Source organism: Bombyx mandarina, chromosome 24, assembly GCF_030267445.1.
Source record: "Bombyx mandarina strain Sakado chromosome 24, ASM3026744v2".
NCBI classification, from domain to species: Eukaryota; Metazoa; Arthropoda; class Insecta; order Lepidoptera; family Bombycidae; genus Bombyx; species Bombyx mandarina.
In genome coordinates this window covers 9133720-9150019 of record NC_143230.1, presented here as the reverse complement: position 1 = coordinate 9150019, position 16300 = coordinate 9133720, and the positions used below count along the sequence as shown (strand labels likewise).

The 16300-nt window shown below is 56.7% G+C and overlaps 3 protein-coding genes across 3 annotated transcripts in view; 2 read left to right on the top strand and 1 right to left on the bottom strand.

Moving 5' to 3' along the window:
• The window catches only part of UGT41A3 (UDP-glycosyltransferase UGT41A3), a 49405-nt gene extending 33660 nt beyond the window's left edge, over nucleotides 1-15745 (bottom strand). The window contains exons 1-4 of the mRNA XM_089738234.1: nucleotides 15424-15745; nucleotides 13597-13752; nucleotides 10967-11054; nucleotides 10653-10824 (exon numbers count right to left, since the gene is read on the bottom strand). Coding sequence (XP_089594360.1) covers nucleotides 10653-10824; nucleotides 10967-11054; nucleotides 13597-13746 — 410 coding nt within the window. The 5' untranslated portion in view covers nucleotides 13747-13752; nucleotides 15424-15745. The remainder of the gene's footprint in view (nucleotides 1-10652; nucleotides 10825-10966; nucleotides 11055-13596; nucleotides 13753-15423) is intronic.
• On the top strand, nucleotides 808-1911 carry LOC149500043 (uncharacterized). The gene has a single exon (XM_089738254.1). The coding sequence runs from the start codon at nucleotides 898-900 to the stop codon at nucleotides 1909-1911; it is 1014 nt and encodes a 337-aa protein (XP_089594380.1). The 5' UTR covers nucleotides 808-897.
• Nucleotides 2016-2664, top strand: LOC149500042 (uncharacterized). Its single transcript, XM_089738253.1, has one exon. It carries the CDS (start codon nucleotides 2016-2018, stop codon nucleotides 2643-2645), a length of 630 nt encoding a protein of 209 aa, XP_089594379.1. The 3' UTR covers nucleotides 2646-2664.
• Nucleotides 15746-16300: the final 555 nt, after the last annotated feature.

The following is a 16300-nucleotide window of genomic DNA, read 5'->3' as shown; positions in this document are numbered from 1 at the left end:
ACGCTCGGGCTCCCTCTCTCTTCCCCCTTCTTCCCCCTTTTTGTTTTTCGGGTGACGTCCGACCTGTTTCGGACGTAACCCATGGGTGATGGTGGGCCACTTTTGGCCTACCTTTCGATGGAGAAGTGAGCCGGCGTTGCTTACGCATCTTCCGGCCGCTGGTCGCCATGTCCCCGGCTTCGGCTACAGGGGCACGCCCTCCAGTGGGGGGTACCGGTATACCGGCGTGGCTTCGTCGTAGTTGCTCTCTTGAGCGTCGGGCGGTGGTCTGCCGTGTTGCTTGTTGCACTCGGCGGGCCGCCGGCCAACCCGTAATCCCCACCGCGTGGGGGACGGGGGCCGCTGCCGCGAGGCACGGGGCCGCGAGGACGTAAACCTCTTTAAAAAATGCCCCAATCCTAAGCTCTGGTGCCCGGCGATGGGATGAATGGCTGGAGGGAGTCCAGTCCCAAGGGTACCAACCAGACCCCAGGGGACCGACCCCTGGTTAATCAAAAAGGAAACATGGATACAATGGCAACTGTTAAAAATGTACTACCCCAGGAGGGTACCTCCCACTCCGCGGGGGGAGAATCCCTCCGTGCGGTCGAGCGATCGGCCGCACGCTGCCCCACCGTTTCTGGGGGGGGCAAACACTGCCACGAGGAAGGGGGCGACAGCACGGGTCGCGTAAGGGACAGAGTCCCCACCGTGCGCCTTGAGCGCTGCGAGAGCCTGATCTCGCTGTACTCGGCGCGGAGCTCCGCAAGGGGCGATGCGTCTAGTGGGCGGGAGACGCCAGCGCTGTTTGCCGATTGCGTTCGGCAGCGGACTCGGCGGAAGCGGAAGTCGGCTCGTCGGCCGGCGTCCTCCGCTCCGTCCGACTCCTCGGAGGGTGAGCCCGCCAGCGCCAAATATATGGCGATGGCGGAAGGGCCGGCGGCTGCTGCGGCGCCGCCTGCCACCAATTGTGACATTTCTTCCCGCGGACTGGACGCTGCCTCCTCGGCGCAGTCTAGGGCCGCCTGCCGCAAGGCAAAGAACGGGACAGAGGTAGGAGAGGTCGAGCGTCTGGAGCGCTCCCTGACGGAGGTGGGTCCCTATGACCCCCTCCGTAGATTGAACATTATCCAAAAACTTGTGTCCGCGGTGGCGACGAAGTCGAGCGCGGGCTTAAAGGGTGATTACCTACGGGCCCTCAAATCCTCAGCCGCCTCGATGGAGGAGATATTGGTGGAGGTGGTGGAGCGCACGACGGATAAGGAGAACGCGGACCTGCGGCGGGAGCTGGACCTGATGCACGCCCGCTTTGCGCAGGTTAGCGAAGAGAACGGCCACCTGCGAGCTGAAAACGGCCAAATCAAGGTCGATATGGCAGAGCTGCGCACGGTGGTCAACGACCTGGTAGAGAAGCAGCGCAGCTCGGCCCCCGTTCCCCCTCCGCCCGAAGTGGAAGATGAAAGCGAGGCCGAAGAGCTGAGGCGGCGCCTCTTAATCTCGGAGGCACGCAGCTCCAAGGTGGAGCGTGCGAGACCGCCCCTCGCTCACGAGGCGAAAGGCGCTGCCCCCACACCGGCACCCCGAAAGAAAATGGTCGCAAAAACATATGGTGGTCCCAAAAAGGATGCGACACCAGCGGCACGTTCGGCCGCTTCAGCTGCTGCTCCGGCCAAACCCGGATCATCGGCAAAGGATACGGGGGCACCAAAACCCGCCCCCTCAAGGGCACCTATCACCGGCCAGCCCAAGACCCAGAAGGCCGCTCCTGCCCCGTCCCAGCCTGCGAAGGTGGGGCCCGGCAGGAGCCGGAACAAAAAGAAGGGGGGCGTCAACGCCGCCAAACCGGCACCGACTCTCCAGCCCCGCCCTCTGCCCTCGGCGTGGAGGGGGGCATCAAGGTCCGGCAGACGACCAACGGGGCCCGTCTCATAGAGTGCCCCGGCCCAAACACTAACGCCGCGGCCGAAAAATTGGCGGCCCGGCTGAGGGAGATCCTGCCGGACCCCGAGGTGGTGCGCATTGCGCGGCCCGTGAAGATGGGAGAAGTGAAAATCACGGGCCTCGACGAGTGCGCCACAAAGGAGGAGGTCGCTGCGGCCATCGCGTCGCAGGGCAACTGCGCCCTCGCCGACGTCAAAGTCGGGGAGCTCCGGGCGACGTACTCCGGAACCCGGACGACGTGGGCACGTTGCCCCATCGCAACGGCGAACCTCCTGGCCACCCCTCCACAGGGTCGGCCTTCGGACAGCCCAGGATGGCTGCGCGTGGGCTGGGTAGTGGCCCACGTGCAACTGCAGGAGAGCAGGCCGTGGCGTTGCCTTCGGTGCTTCGGCACCGGCCACGGCCTCGCCAAGTGCCCCTCGACTGTGGACCGCAGCGACCTGTGTTTCCGCTGCGGTCAACCGGGGCACAAGGCAGCCTCCTGCACCACAGCCGCGCCGCACTGCGTCTTGTGCGACGCGGCTAAAAGGAAGGCCGACCACCGGGCCGGGGGCCCGGCGTGTAAATCCGCCCCCTCCTCTACCAAAACGAGGAGGGGCGGAAAGATAAATAAAAAGAGGAGAGAGCCGGCTGCAATAAGGGCAGCCGGCGAGTCAGTTCCCGCCGCGGCTGTTGTCGAGCCGCAGGGCGGGACAGACGAGGGAGCGATGGACGTAGCCCCGTAATGGGTTGCGTCCATCGCTTCCTTCAAAGTAATTTGAACCACTCCGCCAGGGCACAGGATCTCCTCGTCCACACCATGGCGGAGTGGTCAATCGACGTCGCTGTCGCCGCGGAGCCGTACTTCGTCCCCACCGACCAGGATTGCTGGATGGGGGACGTCGACGGCTCCGTGGCCATCGTACTAAGACAGTCCGCGGCGTTACCCCCCTTGGATATGGTGGCCAGGGGACCCGGGTACGTCGCGGCTAGGATCGACGGGACCGTCGTGATCGGGGCGTACTTTTCTCCGAACAGGAGCCTCGCCGAATTCGAGCGGTTTCTGGGCTGTCCCGCCCTGTCATCGTCGCGGGGGACTTCAATGCCAAGTGCACGGCTTGGGGTTCCCCCCGCACGGATGCGCGAGGCGAGGCCCTTTCGGAGTGGGCGATCGCGACCGGCCTCTTTCTCATAAACAGAGGTTCGGTCGCGACTTGCGTGCGGTGGAACGGGCAGTCTCATGTGGACGTGACGTTCGCGTCCCCGTCCGTCGCATGCCGAACCCGCGGCTGGCGCGTACTCGAGAGGGCGGAGACGCTCTCGGACCACAGATACGTTCGATTCGAGCTCTCCGCCTCCTCCTTGTCGTCGTTGTCGTCGCCGTCTTCGGCGTCAGCCGCGGGCGCCCGCGGTGAGGAGGAGCTCCCGCAAGGTGCGCCCTGTTCGTTCCCCAGGTGGGCCTTGAAACGGACGGATAAGGAGTTGCGAATGGAGGCGGTCGCTGTTGCTGCGTGGGCGCCAAAACCCGCGCGGCTCGCGGACGTGGATGCGGAGGTCGACTGGTTCCGGGGCACCATGGCAAACATTTGTGATGCCGCCATGCCCCGGGTCGGCCCCCGAGCACCACGTGGGGGTGCGTTCTGGTGGTCGCCCGAGATCGCAAGACTCCGCGAGGAGTGCGTGAGGGCGCGCCGCCGGAGCGCACGCCACCGCCGCCGCCGTCGTCGCGACGCTACGTTCGCGGAGACGGCGGCCCAGCTGCATGCTGACTGTCGTCAAAAGCAGACGGCGTTGCAGCTGGCCATCGGCGAGGCCAAGAAGCAGAGCATGAAGACTCTCCTGGAGTCGCTCGACGAAGATCCCTGGGGGCGCCCATACAAGATGGTTCGCAGGAAACTGCAACCGTGGGCGCTCCCGGTGACCGAGCGGCTCCAGCCTCGGCAGCTGCGGGAAATTGTTGCGGCACTCTTCCCACCGGCAGCGGGGGGGGGACTTTGAGCCCCCCCAGATGGACGCCACGTGGGGCACGCCTCCGCGTCGCCCCAGCGTTCCCGCTGCCGAGGAGCCCCCTCCCCCTATCACGGGGGCGGAGATCCATGCGGCCGTGTCCAGAATGAGGGCGAAGGACGCGGCCCCCGGCCCTGACGGCGTTCACGGCCGGGTCTGGAGCTTGGCCTTCGAGGCCCTAGGGGACCGGCTCGGGGGGCTTTTCGAAGCGTGCCTCGAGTCGGGACGGTTCCCGTCGAAATGGAAGACGGGCAGACTGGTCCTTCTGCGGAAGGACGGGCGCCCCGCGGACTCACCCGCGGGCTATCGCCCCATCGTGTTGCTGGACGAGGCGGGCAAGATGCTCGAGAGGATCGTCGCGGCCCGCATCGTCCGGCACCTGACCGAGACGGGTCCCGATCTTTCGACGGAGCAGTACGGCTTCAGAGAGGGCCGCTCAACGATCGACGCGATTTTGCGCGTGCGTGCCCTCTCTGATGAGGCCGTCACCCGGGGCGGGGTGGCAATGGCGGTGTCCTTGGACATAAGGAACGCATTCAACACCCTGCCCTGGTCGGTGATCGCGGGGGCGCTGGAGTATCACGGCGTCCCCACGTACCTCCGCCGGCTGATCGGCTCCTATCTCGAGGACAGGTCGATCGTATGCGTCGGACACGGTGGGGCGGTCTACCGCTTCCCCGTCGAGCGCGGTGTTCCGCAGGGGTCTGTCCTGGGCCCCTTGCTATGGAACATCGGCTACGACTGGGTCCTGCGGGGCGCCCTATGGGGTTCCCTCCCCGGGCTAAGTGTCGTCTGCTATGCTGACGACACGCTGGTCGTAGCCCCGGGAAGGGACTACCGGGAGTCTGCCCGTCTGGCTTGCGCAGGTGTGGCAAGCGTCGTCGCAAGGATCCGACGGTTGGGGCTCGAGGTGGCGCTCGAAAAAACCCAGGCCCTCTTATTTCACGGGCCGGGACGGGCGCCGCCTGCGGATGCCCATCTCGTGATCGGAGGCGTTCACATCGGGGTCGGGGTGACCGGTCTCAGGTACCTCGGCCTCGAACTGGATGGTCGTTGGAGCTTCCGCGCTCACTTTAAGAAATTGGGCCCTCGGCTGATCGCGACGGCCGGCTCTTTAAGCCGGCTTCTTCCTAACGTCGGGGGTCCCGATGAGGCGGCGCGCCGCCTATACATGGGGGTGGTGCGGTCGATGGCACTGTACGGGGCTCCCGTATGGTGCCACGCCCTGACCGCAGCGCGTCGTCCGCAGCGACGTCCGCAGCGCGCGATCGCGGTCAGGGCGATCCGAGGATACCGCACCGTCTCCTTCGAGGCGGCGTGCTTGCTCGCCGGGGCGCCACCCTGGGACCTGGAGGCGGAGGCACTCGCTGCCGATTACCGGTGGCGTAGCGACCTCCGCTCTAGGGGGGAAGGGCGCCCCGGCGAAGGAGTAGTTCGAGCGCGGAGGCTCCACTCTCGGCGGTCCGTGCTGGAGGCGTGGTCTCGCCGCTTGGCGGACCCGTCGGCCGGCCTCCGTACCGTCGAGGCGGTCCGCCCGGTTCTCGCGGACTGGGTGGGCCGCGACCGCGGATGCCTCACCTTCCGGCTGACGCAAATGCTTACCGGCCACGGTTGTTTTGGCCGGTACTTGCATAAGATAGCCGGAAGGGAACCGACGGCGCAGTGCCACCACTGCGCGGACCGCGACGAGGAAGACACAGCGGAACATACATTGGCGCGTTGCTCTGGATTCGACGAGCAACGCGCCACCCTCGTCGCGGTCATAGGAGAGGACCTCTCGCTGCCGCGCGTCGTGGCTACGATGCTCGGCAGCGACGCGTCCTGGAAGGCGATGCTCGACTTCTGCGAGTCCACCATCTCGCAGAAGGAGGCGGCGGAGCGAGAGAGGGAGAGCTCTTCCCTTTCCGCACCGATCCGTCGCCGTCGAGCCGGGGGCCGGAGGCGGGAATACGCCCGTACGTCCCGGCCCCTGTAGGTAGCGGCCTCCCCCCGGTGAAGGTCAAGGGGCGACCTGAGGGGGTGAGGCCGCGCGGCGCGCTACCAGCACTCTAGCGCGTTGCCGTGGATTGAATAGAGCGACCGGTCGACGGTGTATCGCGTCCCGACCCGGCAGGCTGGTTCTGGTCCAGCGGGGTATTCCGGGACACCAGCGGCACCGTCTGGGCGGCCCGACGGGCTGCCGTACCGAGACGGCCGACGTTTCAGAGACTTCGATTCGCCTCGAAGGCTCCGTCGGCTGGGCGTCCTTGGGGTGAGCCGCGCCGTCTGGTTGTAGTGTTGACCGCGGTAGCCCCCCCTACCTCATCCGGGTTCTGACCTCGGAGGGGATCGGACGTCGGGTGTAAGAGTGCAGGGGAGTCGTTTAGTGGGTGGGTCCTAAAATCCTTGGGCCGGCGGTCTGCTCACAACACCATGCAGATCGTTGAGTCTCACATACCCCGCGCGCCCCTTTTGCGCGGGGACCTCGTAGGAGGTTCGGCCCTCTACCCGGAAAAAAAAAAAAGGGGGGAGTGGTCCACCCAAACGGGCGGTAGAAATGGGTCCCCATAGGGGGGCACCCCAACAGTGTGGGGGGAAATGAAGAGTGTGGACAGCTCAGTCCCATGGAGGCACTCATTATGAGCACTCCCATATCACTCCGATTAAGCCGACTATCTTACCATAGCCAGGGGTTCCAGTAGCTCCCTTGGTAGCGCCCGACCATCATCTGTGGTCGTCGTGGCCTAACGGATAAGACGTCCGGTGCATTCGTGTTGAAGCGATGCACCGGTGTTCGAATTCCGCAGGCGGGTACCAATTTTTCTAATGAAATACGTACTCAACAAATGTTCACGATTGACTTCCACGGTGAAGGAATTACATCGTGTAATAAAAATGAAACCCGCAAAATTATAATTTGCGTAATTACTGGTGGTAGGACCTCTTGTGAATCCGCACGGGTAGGTACCACCGCCCCGCCTATTTCTGCCGTGAAGCAATAATTCGTTTCGGTTTGAAGGGTGGGGTAGCCGTTGTGACTATACTGAGACCTTAGAACTATATCTCAAGGTGTGTGGCGCATTTACGTTGTAGATGTCTATGGGCTCCAGTAACCACTTAACATCAGGTGGGCTGTGAGCTCGTCCACACAGCTAAGCAATAAAAAAAAAAAAAAAAAAAGGTCGTCTTGCGTGCAAGGGAGCTAAGTTGTGGAGATGCTCGTGGGGTCCACCGTCAGCCCGCTCGTAAAGATTACGAGCTAGCCTCCGGATGAACTTCTCGAGCGACTCCACATCCAGATCCCGGGCGATTACGGCATTACTGACGTAACGCCCTGCTCCGACTATCGTGCGAAGAGCCAGATTCTGCTGGGCCTGTAACTTCACCCGCATGATCTGCGGGATGAGGTGATACCAAGCCGCAGCTGCGTACCTGATACGGGAACGAACATACGTCTTGTATTTGCCGAGTCTAGTCCTGGTCGGCAACCTGGAGGCCAACACCGGCCGGAGGAGAAACCTCGCGTAGCGGGCGGCCGCCAACGCCGACTTGGCGTGGGCGGTCATCCTCAAACTCCGGTCGATATTGACTCCCATGTATCGGACACTGGGCCTAAACTCGACATTGACTCCACGAAGACTGAGCTATCCTGGGACGACTCTTGTGCGGACCGGACCGAAGAGAATAGCCGCGGTCTTCCCCACGTTGACCGCGACCCTCCATCGGTCCAGCCACTGGGGCAGTAGGTCCAACAGCCTCTGCATCCTCGAAATGGCCGCAGAGGGGAAATTTGAGGACGCGAAGTAGGCGCTGTCGTCGGCAAACAGCGCCAACTTCACGTCGGCTTCCCACACTTGGAGGTTGCCCTCAAGCGTGGGAATGTCGTTGGTGTAGAGAGCGTAGAGGACTGGTGCCAGGACGCTTCCCTGGGAAACTCCGGCCGTGACTGGGCGCACCGACGACTTTGCGCCCTCGACTGCGACAAGGAAGGATCTTCCCTCCAGGTACGACCCCAGCAGTCGCACATAGGCGTGCTGGAGGTCCGTGTTCTGCAACAGCTTGTAGATCAGTCCCGTATGCCAGACACGGTCGAAGGCCTTCTCGATATCGAGAAAGATTGCGGCCGCGTACTGGCGCGCGTTGGACCGATCCGCCAAGTGGTGCATAACGCGGACCAATTGCAGCGTTGTCGAGTGACCGCTGCGAAACCCGAATTGCTCGGGTCTGAGAAGGATGTGCGGCGACACCCTTCTCAGCAGCAGCCGCTCGAACAACTTGCCCATATGCGACAGCAGAGTGATCGGACGATAACTGGAGGGATTTCTCCTATCCTTGCCGGGTTTGGGCAGGGCAATAACCTTGCCCAATTTCCAAATTCCCGGGAAGTGTCCTGTGGACAAAATAGAATTGAACAGCCGTGTCATGAATGACACGACCGTTTCAGGGAAGTGGAAAAATGCGAGGGAGGGAATACCGTCCTCACCCGGCGCCTTGCGCCTCTTCATCCGCTTGATGGAGAGGCGCAATTCACTGGGAGTGATGAAATCACCATCTCCCAACGGTGGCACCGGGGAGGAGAGTAGGCTTGCTACGCTCTCTTCCACCGATTGGTGGAATGCGGCCTCTGAGGGTGCAGAGTCATTTGAAACGAACTGCCGCTCCAGCATTACGGCCAGGACATCAGCGCGGGCCTGAGCCGAGAAGCATCGGTTGCCCCTCTCGTCCACGAGTGGACAAGTCGGGGCAGGCCGATTTGAGAGCTGGCGGCAAAGTCGGTGGAGGGACACGGACGAGGAGTCCTCACGGGCCTCCTCGATCCGTTCCTCCCACGCATAGCCCCGGTAGGAGCTAATCTTCGCCGCCAATTCCGCTTCCAGCTCATTAAGCTCGCGCTTGATCCTGGGACAACGAGTTCTCGCCCAGAGCCTCCTCAGGCCCCTCTTCCGGCGAATAATCGCTTTCAGATGGGCCGGGAGTATACCTCTGGGCCCGCCGCTGGGCACAAGATTGCCTGGTCGATCGCTCCCCTGATGGAGTCGACAAGGCGGACTGCCGCGTCGTCGACCCCCTCAGGGGTGTTGGGGTCCTGAATTACGGGAAGGTCGACTAGGCGTCTCTTAAAGAGCTCCCAGTCGACCTTCGGTCGTAAGGGCGAGGTCGCAACCCGGGTAAGCCCCATTCCCAGTGTGACCAGGATAGGGAGATGGGGGGTACCCAGGTCGTACAGTGCCTCAATAGTTAAGGGGCACCGTAGCCCCTTATGAACGCACACATCCAGCACGTCGGGCTGTAGTTGCGCGGCGGTCGGAATGTGCGTGGGTTCGTCGGGGCCGACCACAGAGTAGTCGCCCCTATCGGCATCTTCTAACAGCCGCCTGCCCACTGCTGAGTTGAGTCGGGAGCCCCACGCGACGTGCTTCGCGTTGAGGTCCCCGACCAGCAGAGCTGGGCGGCTGTCGCAATTCAGGACCCGTCTTATGTCCCCGGGGTGGAAATCAGGCCCCGGGGGTCTATACGCGGCATAAACCCGCATATCTCCCCCCGAGGTGTGGATCCTCACACCGATTGACCTTGTCGATGTGAAGGCCAGCAAGTCCAACTGATCATGCACCACGTCTCGCCTGACGAGTGCCGCAGTGCCCCTGAACGACAGCCCGGCAGGACTCACCTCATCACGTCGGTACATGAAGTAGTTTGGAATCCTGAACACATCCCGAGGACGTAGCTTGGTCTCGCCCAGGAGCACAACCTCAGGGTTGTACTCCCGGGCAAAACCAAGAGATCGTTCTTGCGGGGTTTTACCCCGCCGGGGTTCCAATAAATGATGCGCAGCTCCTGGCTAGCCATTGAACTGCGCAATCATTCGGTAGAACCCCGACAGGAGCGCCCCGAAGGGACTGGCTCCCGAGGCGATCTCACGGATTACTCCGGAGATCAACTCGGACAATTTCTCCCACAGAACGAGCAACCATGCAGCAAAGCCGGCAGGCTGGGAGGCCTGTCGACCGCTGCGGCGCTCGAATGACGCAATCGACGCGTGCGCGGGGTTGGGGGTGCGTTAGGCGCTTCATGAGTCGCTACGTGGGAACGTGTGCTCGAACTTATTACGACGGCGAGGAGCGCGGGACATGCCTGCGAGGCTTTAAAGGACGTGGCGAGGGACGCAGGGGGGGAGGGATTGCTGCAAGCGGCCCTATAGGCCACGAATTCGGCCGGGAGTGTCGGGTATATATGGACCACAAATTTCCCCATAGCAACTAACAATTATATGTATGTTTTAGCGGTAATTATAATGCAATGATGATACGTTAGTCTCGGGATAGTCGAGCTGTCGATAGCACGTTAGGTTGTAATGTACTAGCCAGCAGTGATAGCAGGGAGGGGGAGTGCCTATTCCGTGAAAATGACAATCAGTGCGGGTTTAAGAGAGGGATGGGAAAATCGCTAGGCTGAGTGCCACAGCAAGCACACGATTTGGTTTGCTTTGAAAAAGGCAGTTGGTATTCACGGTCACAAAACTGTCGGGCACAAACTGTGAATTCCGAGTCGCAGATCGCGAGCGAACGACGGATCGTAAAACACGTCTGCATACGACCGAGTCGTGAGCGGGAATGATTATTGTGACAGAATTCGCTGATTTTTATCGCCCGAATAGTCGCTCTCGTTGCTTCCGGGAAAATATCCGTCGTGATACTATCGGAGGACGGCAGAGGGCGCGCGAGTAGCTTCAATAAGCCCACTTCTTGAATTGGCCTTTGCAAACTAACCCCGCCTCAGCATCGTTGAAGAAGGACTCTGTGACGACCGCGTCATATTTCCCGCTGATGACCGCCTGCTGCAGCGCTGGTATCGAGAGGGACAGCCTCGTGATATTGGTAGCGAAGGTCTTGATCTTCATAATACCAGGAATATCGTTTCTTACTTGGTGCATGTCTATCACTGAAACGGAAGGCATTCGTTCTGGGGAGATCTTGGTTTTTGAGGATTTTGACGCCGCGACAACATGAATGATGTGTCTCAAGAAGCCATCTTGAGTTTTTTTTTGGTCGCCACTGAGACACACCATTCGAATTTGACTTACTTTGACCTAAAGATATTGTGGCGCTCACATCGATTATTTTCAGGCCTTTAGTTGGTTCTTTAGGAGGGAACGGAGTCGCCCATGTCACCTGAAATAGAAAATATCGTTGAATTTTTTTCTTCCTCTTTCTAGGTTCTTTTTTTCTGTAACATTAATAAAAACACAGATAATACATCAATAATGTATTATCTGTGTTCATTACGTACGATTCATGTGTGTGATTGGATTTCTGCTGGTCTAAACAAAATTATGTAAGATGTTCAAAATATATTTTAAAGTACCAGGTTAATATAAATGTAAGGAGTTCTATTTGAATAGGTTCGTCGATTTCGGTACTACCAACCGTTAGCAATTAAACATTGTAATATTACAATAGATCTGGCACTGCTTAGGAACGTAACTCTGCGCTTACGTTCCATCGAGGTATTGTCAGAACTCGACTCGGACCACCGACCTGTCGTCATGCAGCTCGGTCGCCTGCTCAACCCAGTCTCGTCTGTCTGGAATGGAGTCTGACCAACTCCAGTCACGAGGATCATGGTGGATTGGAAGAAGCTGGGCACGTGCTTAGCTGATGCCGCTCCACCAATCCTCCCCTGCGGCTCGGATTCAACTCTATCCTCCGAGGACACCGTCGAAACCATAAACATCCTGACCAAAGTTTCTTCCGCGGTCATAAGATCTTCCAAAGAAGTCGATGTGGAAGACTGGTACCACCACATCAGACTCTTTCCCGAGCTTAGGGATCTCTGAAGAGTCAGGAACGCAGAAATCCGGGCCTACAATCGATATCCGAGGCAATCAAACCGTATTCGGATGCGTCGTCTACAGCCAGAAGTCAAATCCCGCCTAAAGGACGCCCGAAATAAAAAATGCGATAGTTACTTAGAAGAACTCGCGCCCACTCACCAAGCATACTGGCGACTAGCTAGGACCCTCAAGTCCGAAACTATCGTCACTATGCCGCCCCTAGTACGCCCTTCAGGCCAACCACCGGCTTACGAAGACGATGACTTGGCAGAGCTGCTGGCCGATGCACTGCAAGAGCAGTGCACCACCAGCACTCAATTCGCGGACCTCGAACACACCGAGTTAGTCGACAGGGAGGTCGAGCGCAGAGCTTCGCTACCGCCCTCGGACGCGTTACCCTCCATTACTACTTACTTATTACTACTTCCGAGGTCAAGGAGGCGATCGAGAGCCTTCGGTCATGGAAAGCTCCGACGGCATCCGCATTCGCGCTTTAAAAATGTTACCAGTCCAACTAATAGCAATATTGACCACCATCTTAAGCTAAGCACGACGCAAGTACGTTAAGAGGAGCAGTTTGGGTTCCGCGCCAAGCACTCGTGCGTCCATCAAGTGCAGCGCCTCACGGGGCACATCTTAATAGGACTGAATAGGCGGACCCATCCCGACAGGAGCCCTCTTCTTTGATATAGCGAAGGCGTTCGACAAAGTCTGGCACAACGGTTTGATATACAAACTGTATAGCACGGGAGTGCCAGACAGACTCGTGCTCATCATACGAGACTACTCGTCGAACCGCTCGTTCCGATATCGAGTTGAGGGAAATGCGCTCTCGCCCCCGTCAAGTGACAGCCGGAGTCCCGCAAGCCTCTCTCCCCGTTACTGTTTAGTTTGTATATCGCTCTTTGCTGATGACACGGCTATCTACTACTCGTGTAGGAAGAAGTGGTTATTGCATCGGCGACTCCAGACCGCAGCAACCACTATGGGACAGTGGTTCCGGAAGTGGTGCTTCGATATCAACCCCACGAAAAGCACAGCGGTGCTCTTCAAAAGGGTTCGCCCTCCAAATACCACTTTGAGCATCACACTCCCGACTAGGCGCGTTAATACCTGGACGTGGACCTGGACCTAGAGTACATCAGTAAGTATCTACAGTCAGCGTCAATGCACAACTTCGATAAAGCGGCAAGACATAAGAATCCTCTCATCGTGGCCGCCGGAAACTACATAGCCGATCCTGCCGACCAAATGGTAAACGGTTGACGTCGCCCAAAACACGTCATTTCGGATCCTCCCGATACAGTAACGGTGCTTTTAGGTACCTCAAGGACCGGACATCGTTCTCGTCGCACCCGTCGCTTGCGACGAAGGGCTCGTCGAGTAAATTAACACACAGACACAGCCCACTGATTTTCTCGCCGGATCTTCTCAGTGGGTCGCATTTCCGATCTGGTGGTAGATTCTGCGAAGCACGGCTCTTGCTAGGGTTCGTGTTAGGAACATCGTAAGGTTTGAGCCCCGTGAACTTTCCTACTAGTTAAGGTTACGCTGATATGGTCTCTCTAAACCATCAGCTTAGGAAGGAAAAAAAAAGAGGTAAGTGTGCTGTATTGAATTGGAGTGTAATGTTGATGACATTTTATGGAACTGTTTTTTAAATCATTCCGCCCTGCCTATTTCTGCCGTGAAGCAGTAGTGCGTTTCGGTTTGAAGGGTGGGGCGGCCCTTGGACTATTCTGAGACCTTAAAACTCATATCTCAAGGTAGGTGGCGGCATTTACGTCGTAGATTACTGTGGGCTCCAGTAACCACCTAGTCGTGCTCGTCCATCGTCCATCCACCTATGCAAAAAAAAAAAACAAATTAAAAAACCAAACCTCGTGGCCAGCTCCAAGCAAGGCATCGACTACCCCTTTGCCGAGGGAGTTGTGGCTGCGTGAAGGTACTGGGAACACACAGAGCACGTGGTACGCGCGCGCTGACGTCACCACGCACACCAAGAAGAACAGCAGTCCGAGACACATCATGTTTGTCTGTAATATTTATGTTCTCTGTGGTCATAAGTCACAGAGTAAATAATAGGTTGGGGAAAAGCCTGTTCGCATTATAGTATGTATGAACATGTAATAAAATCTCTTTGACTATACTATTTGTGTATGGCTGGTTTTGGTATCATTAAAAGTTTAAATTTTAAAGAAGATAATTCCAAATTCAATTTAGGAAAATGTGTGATTTTTATTTATTTTTCGCACTGTCAAGATGAGTGAATCTAATGAAGAGGCATATCAGTAGTTACGACGTAGCTGAAGAACTGAGAATTGACCACAAAACAGTTTTGGCGCATTTGAAAAAAACTGGGTACATAAAAAAGCTCGATATTTGGGTACCTCATGAGCTCACTGGAAAAAACTTCATGAACCGGATTCTTTATTACGACGTAATGAAACCGAAGCATTTTTGAAGAAGCTGATAACTGGTGATGAAAAGTAGATTACGTACGACAAGAACGTGCGAAAAAGGTCGTGGTCAAAGGCCGGTCAGGCTTCACAGACTGTGGCGAAACCCGGGTTAATTCGGAACAAGGTGATGCTGTGTTTGTGGTGGGATTGGAAGGGCATTATTCATTATGAGCTGTTACCACCAAGCAGGCCCATCGATTTTGAACTCTACTGCGAACAACTGATGAGATTAAAGCAAGAAGTTGAGAGACAGCGGCCGGAATTAATCAACAGAAGGGGTGTGGTTTTTCATCATGATAACGTTAGACCTCACACATCTTTAGCCACTCAGGAAAAATTAAGTGAGCTTGGCTGGGTTAATGCATCCAGCAGCGAGTTCGCGGGGTGGCCTTCGTCATCGGTAGGATCCGAAGACTGGGTCTGGAGGTGGCGCCGCCTCAGGGGGTCCACCTCGTGATCAGAGGCGCTTGCGTCAAGATCGAGACGGTCGTTGGAGCTTCCGGGTTCACTTCGAAAGATTGGGTCCCCGAATGATGGCGGCCGCCGGCTCACTGAGTCGGCTGTTCGGCCGCCGAACGTCGGTGGTCCCGATATGGTGATGCGCCGCCTCTACACGGGGGTGGTGCGGTCGATGGCACTGTACGGGGCTCCCGTGTGGTGCACGCCCTGACCCGCGACAACGTCGTGGCGTTGCGATGTCCGCAGCATTCGATCGCGGTCAAGGCGATCCTTGGATACCGCACCGTCTTCTTCGAGCTGGCTTGCGTACTCGCTGGCGCTGTGGATTCCGGGTGGCATAGCGATCTGCGATCTCCGCTCTAGGGGGAAATGGCACCGTGGCGAAGAAGTGGTTCTAGCGTGGAGGTTCTAACCTCGCTGGTCTGGCCTGGAAGCGTGGTCTCGTTGTTTGGTGAACCCATCGTAGTCCGTGTCACCGTGAAATGATATGAAATGAGATGATATGGGATGAAACATAAATCTCAGTAAAATGGTGGTCATTTACTAAGATTTTTTCAGTGGACTTTTTTCATTTTCCAACATTTGTGCATTTGTGTAGAGTGATTACACCGCTCGGTGGAAGCGTTACACCGCCACATCGCGACCCATGCAAATGATCGACCTGTCCTCAAGATAGGAATGCATCATCGGGCGAAGACAGACTTTGGCGATGCCGAGGGCGACTACTCTACCCCGAAAAACTTTTGCATTATTATCCTCAACGTTTATTGCAAAACTCGAACTTACCTGCAAATTTTTATTAGTGGCGACCTAAAAATTGTCTTTACAATTACTTTAACACGTGTCGTTATTTGATATTTTGAATTAGAAAACGCGTAAAACATACGCTGCATGCGTGCCACTCTGACGAAAGGCATCGAGTGATTTGGTAGCGAAGTGAGTTATCCGTGGTGATTCATTTTGATTCAATCAATTTCAAGGGTGAATCACTATTTTATTATTCGTGTCGCAGACGAATTATCGTTTCGGCTTACTGAGAATGACCGGAGTGATGATGATCCGCGAGCTGCTTATTATAGTGCGCGCGGAAGCGCTAGTCACCTCCTGAGGTATGTGGCGGGGTGAGACGGGGCAGGGCGTGATTGACAAGACGCACACGATATTATATTTAAGTGCAGATAAATCTCAGAATAACATTTTAGAATTAATGTAATGGGTACGTAATTGTAATATTGTTTTTTTTCTATTTCTTGATTAAACAATAAATGCATATTCAAATGCATGTTTATTATATTTTATAATTTACGATACAAAACAATTTTATGAGCAAATTAACATTTCTTAATAAGAAAATAAAAAAAACGCTATCACTGTTATAGTACGTTATAAAAAAATATATTTATTTATCTATTTTGATTTTTTATCAACAAAAACTGATGAAGTCGAATTCATCAATGTGGATTCTCTTCTTTATTTCTTTAGGTTTTCGTGGAGAAGTAAATGTTGGTTTTTCCGATTCGAATTTCCTTCAGCTACAATTCTCATTACGGTCTGAGAAAAAAAAATTGTGCACATTGTAAAGTACATCTTACACTGGTCGTGTAATAAATAGGTGGACCCATCTTAGGATATTTTATCTCGTGTATGTTTGGAACAAACTGGC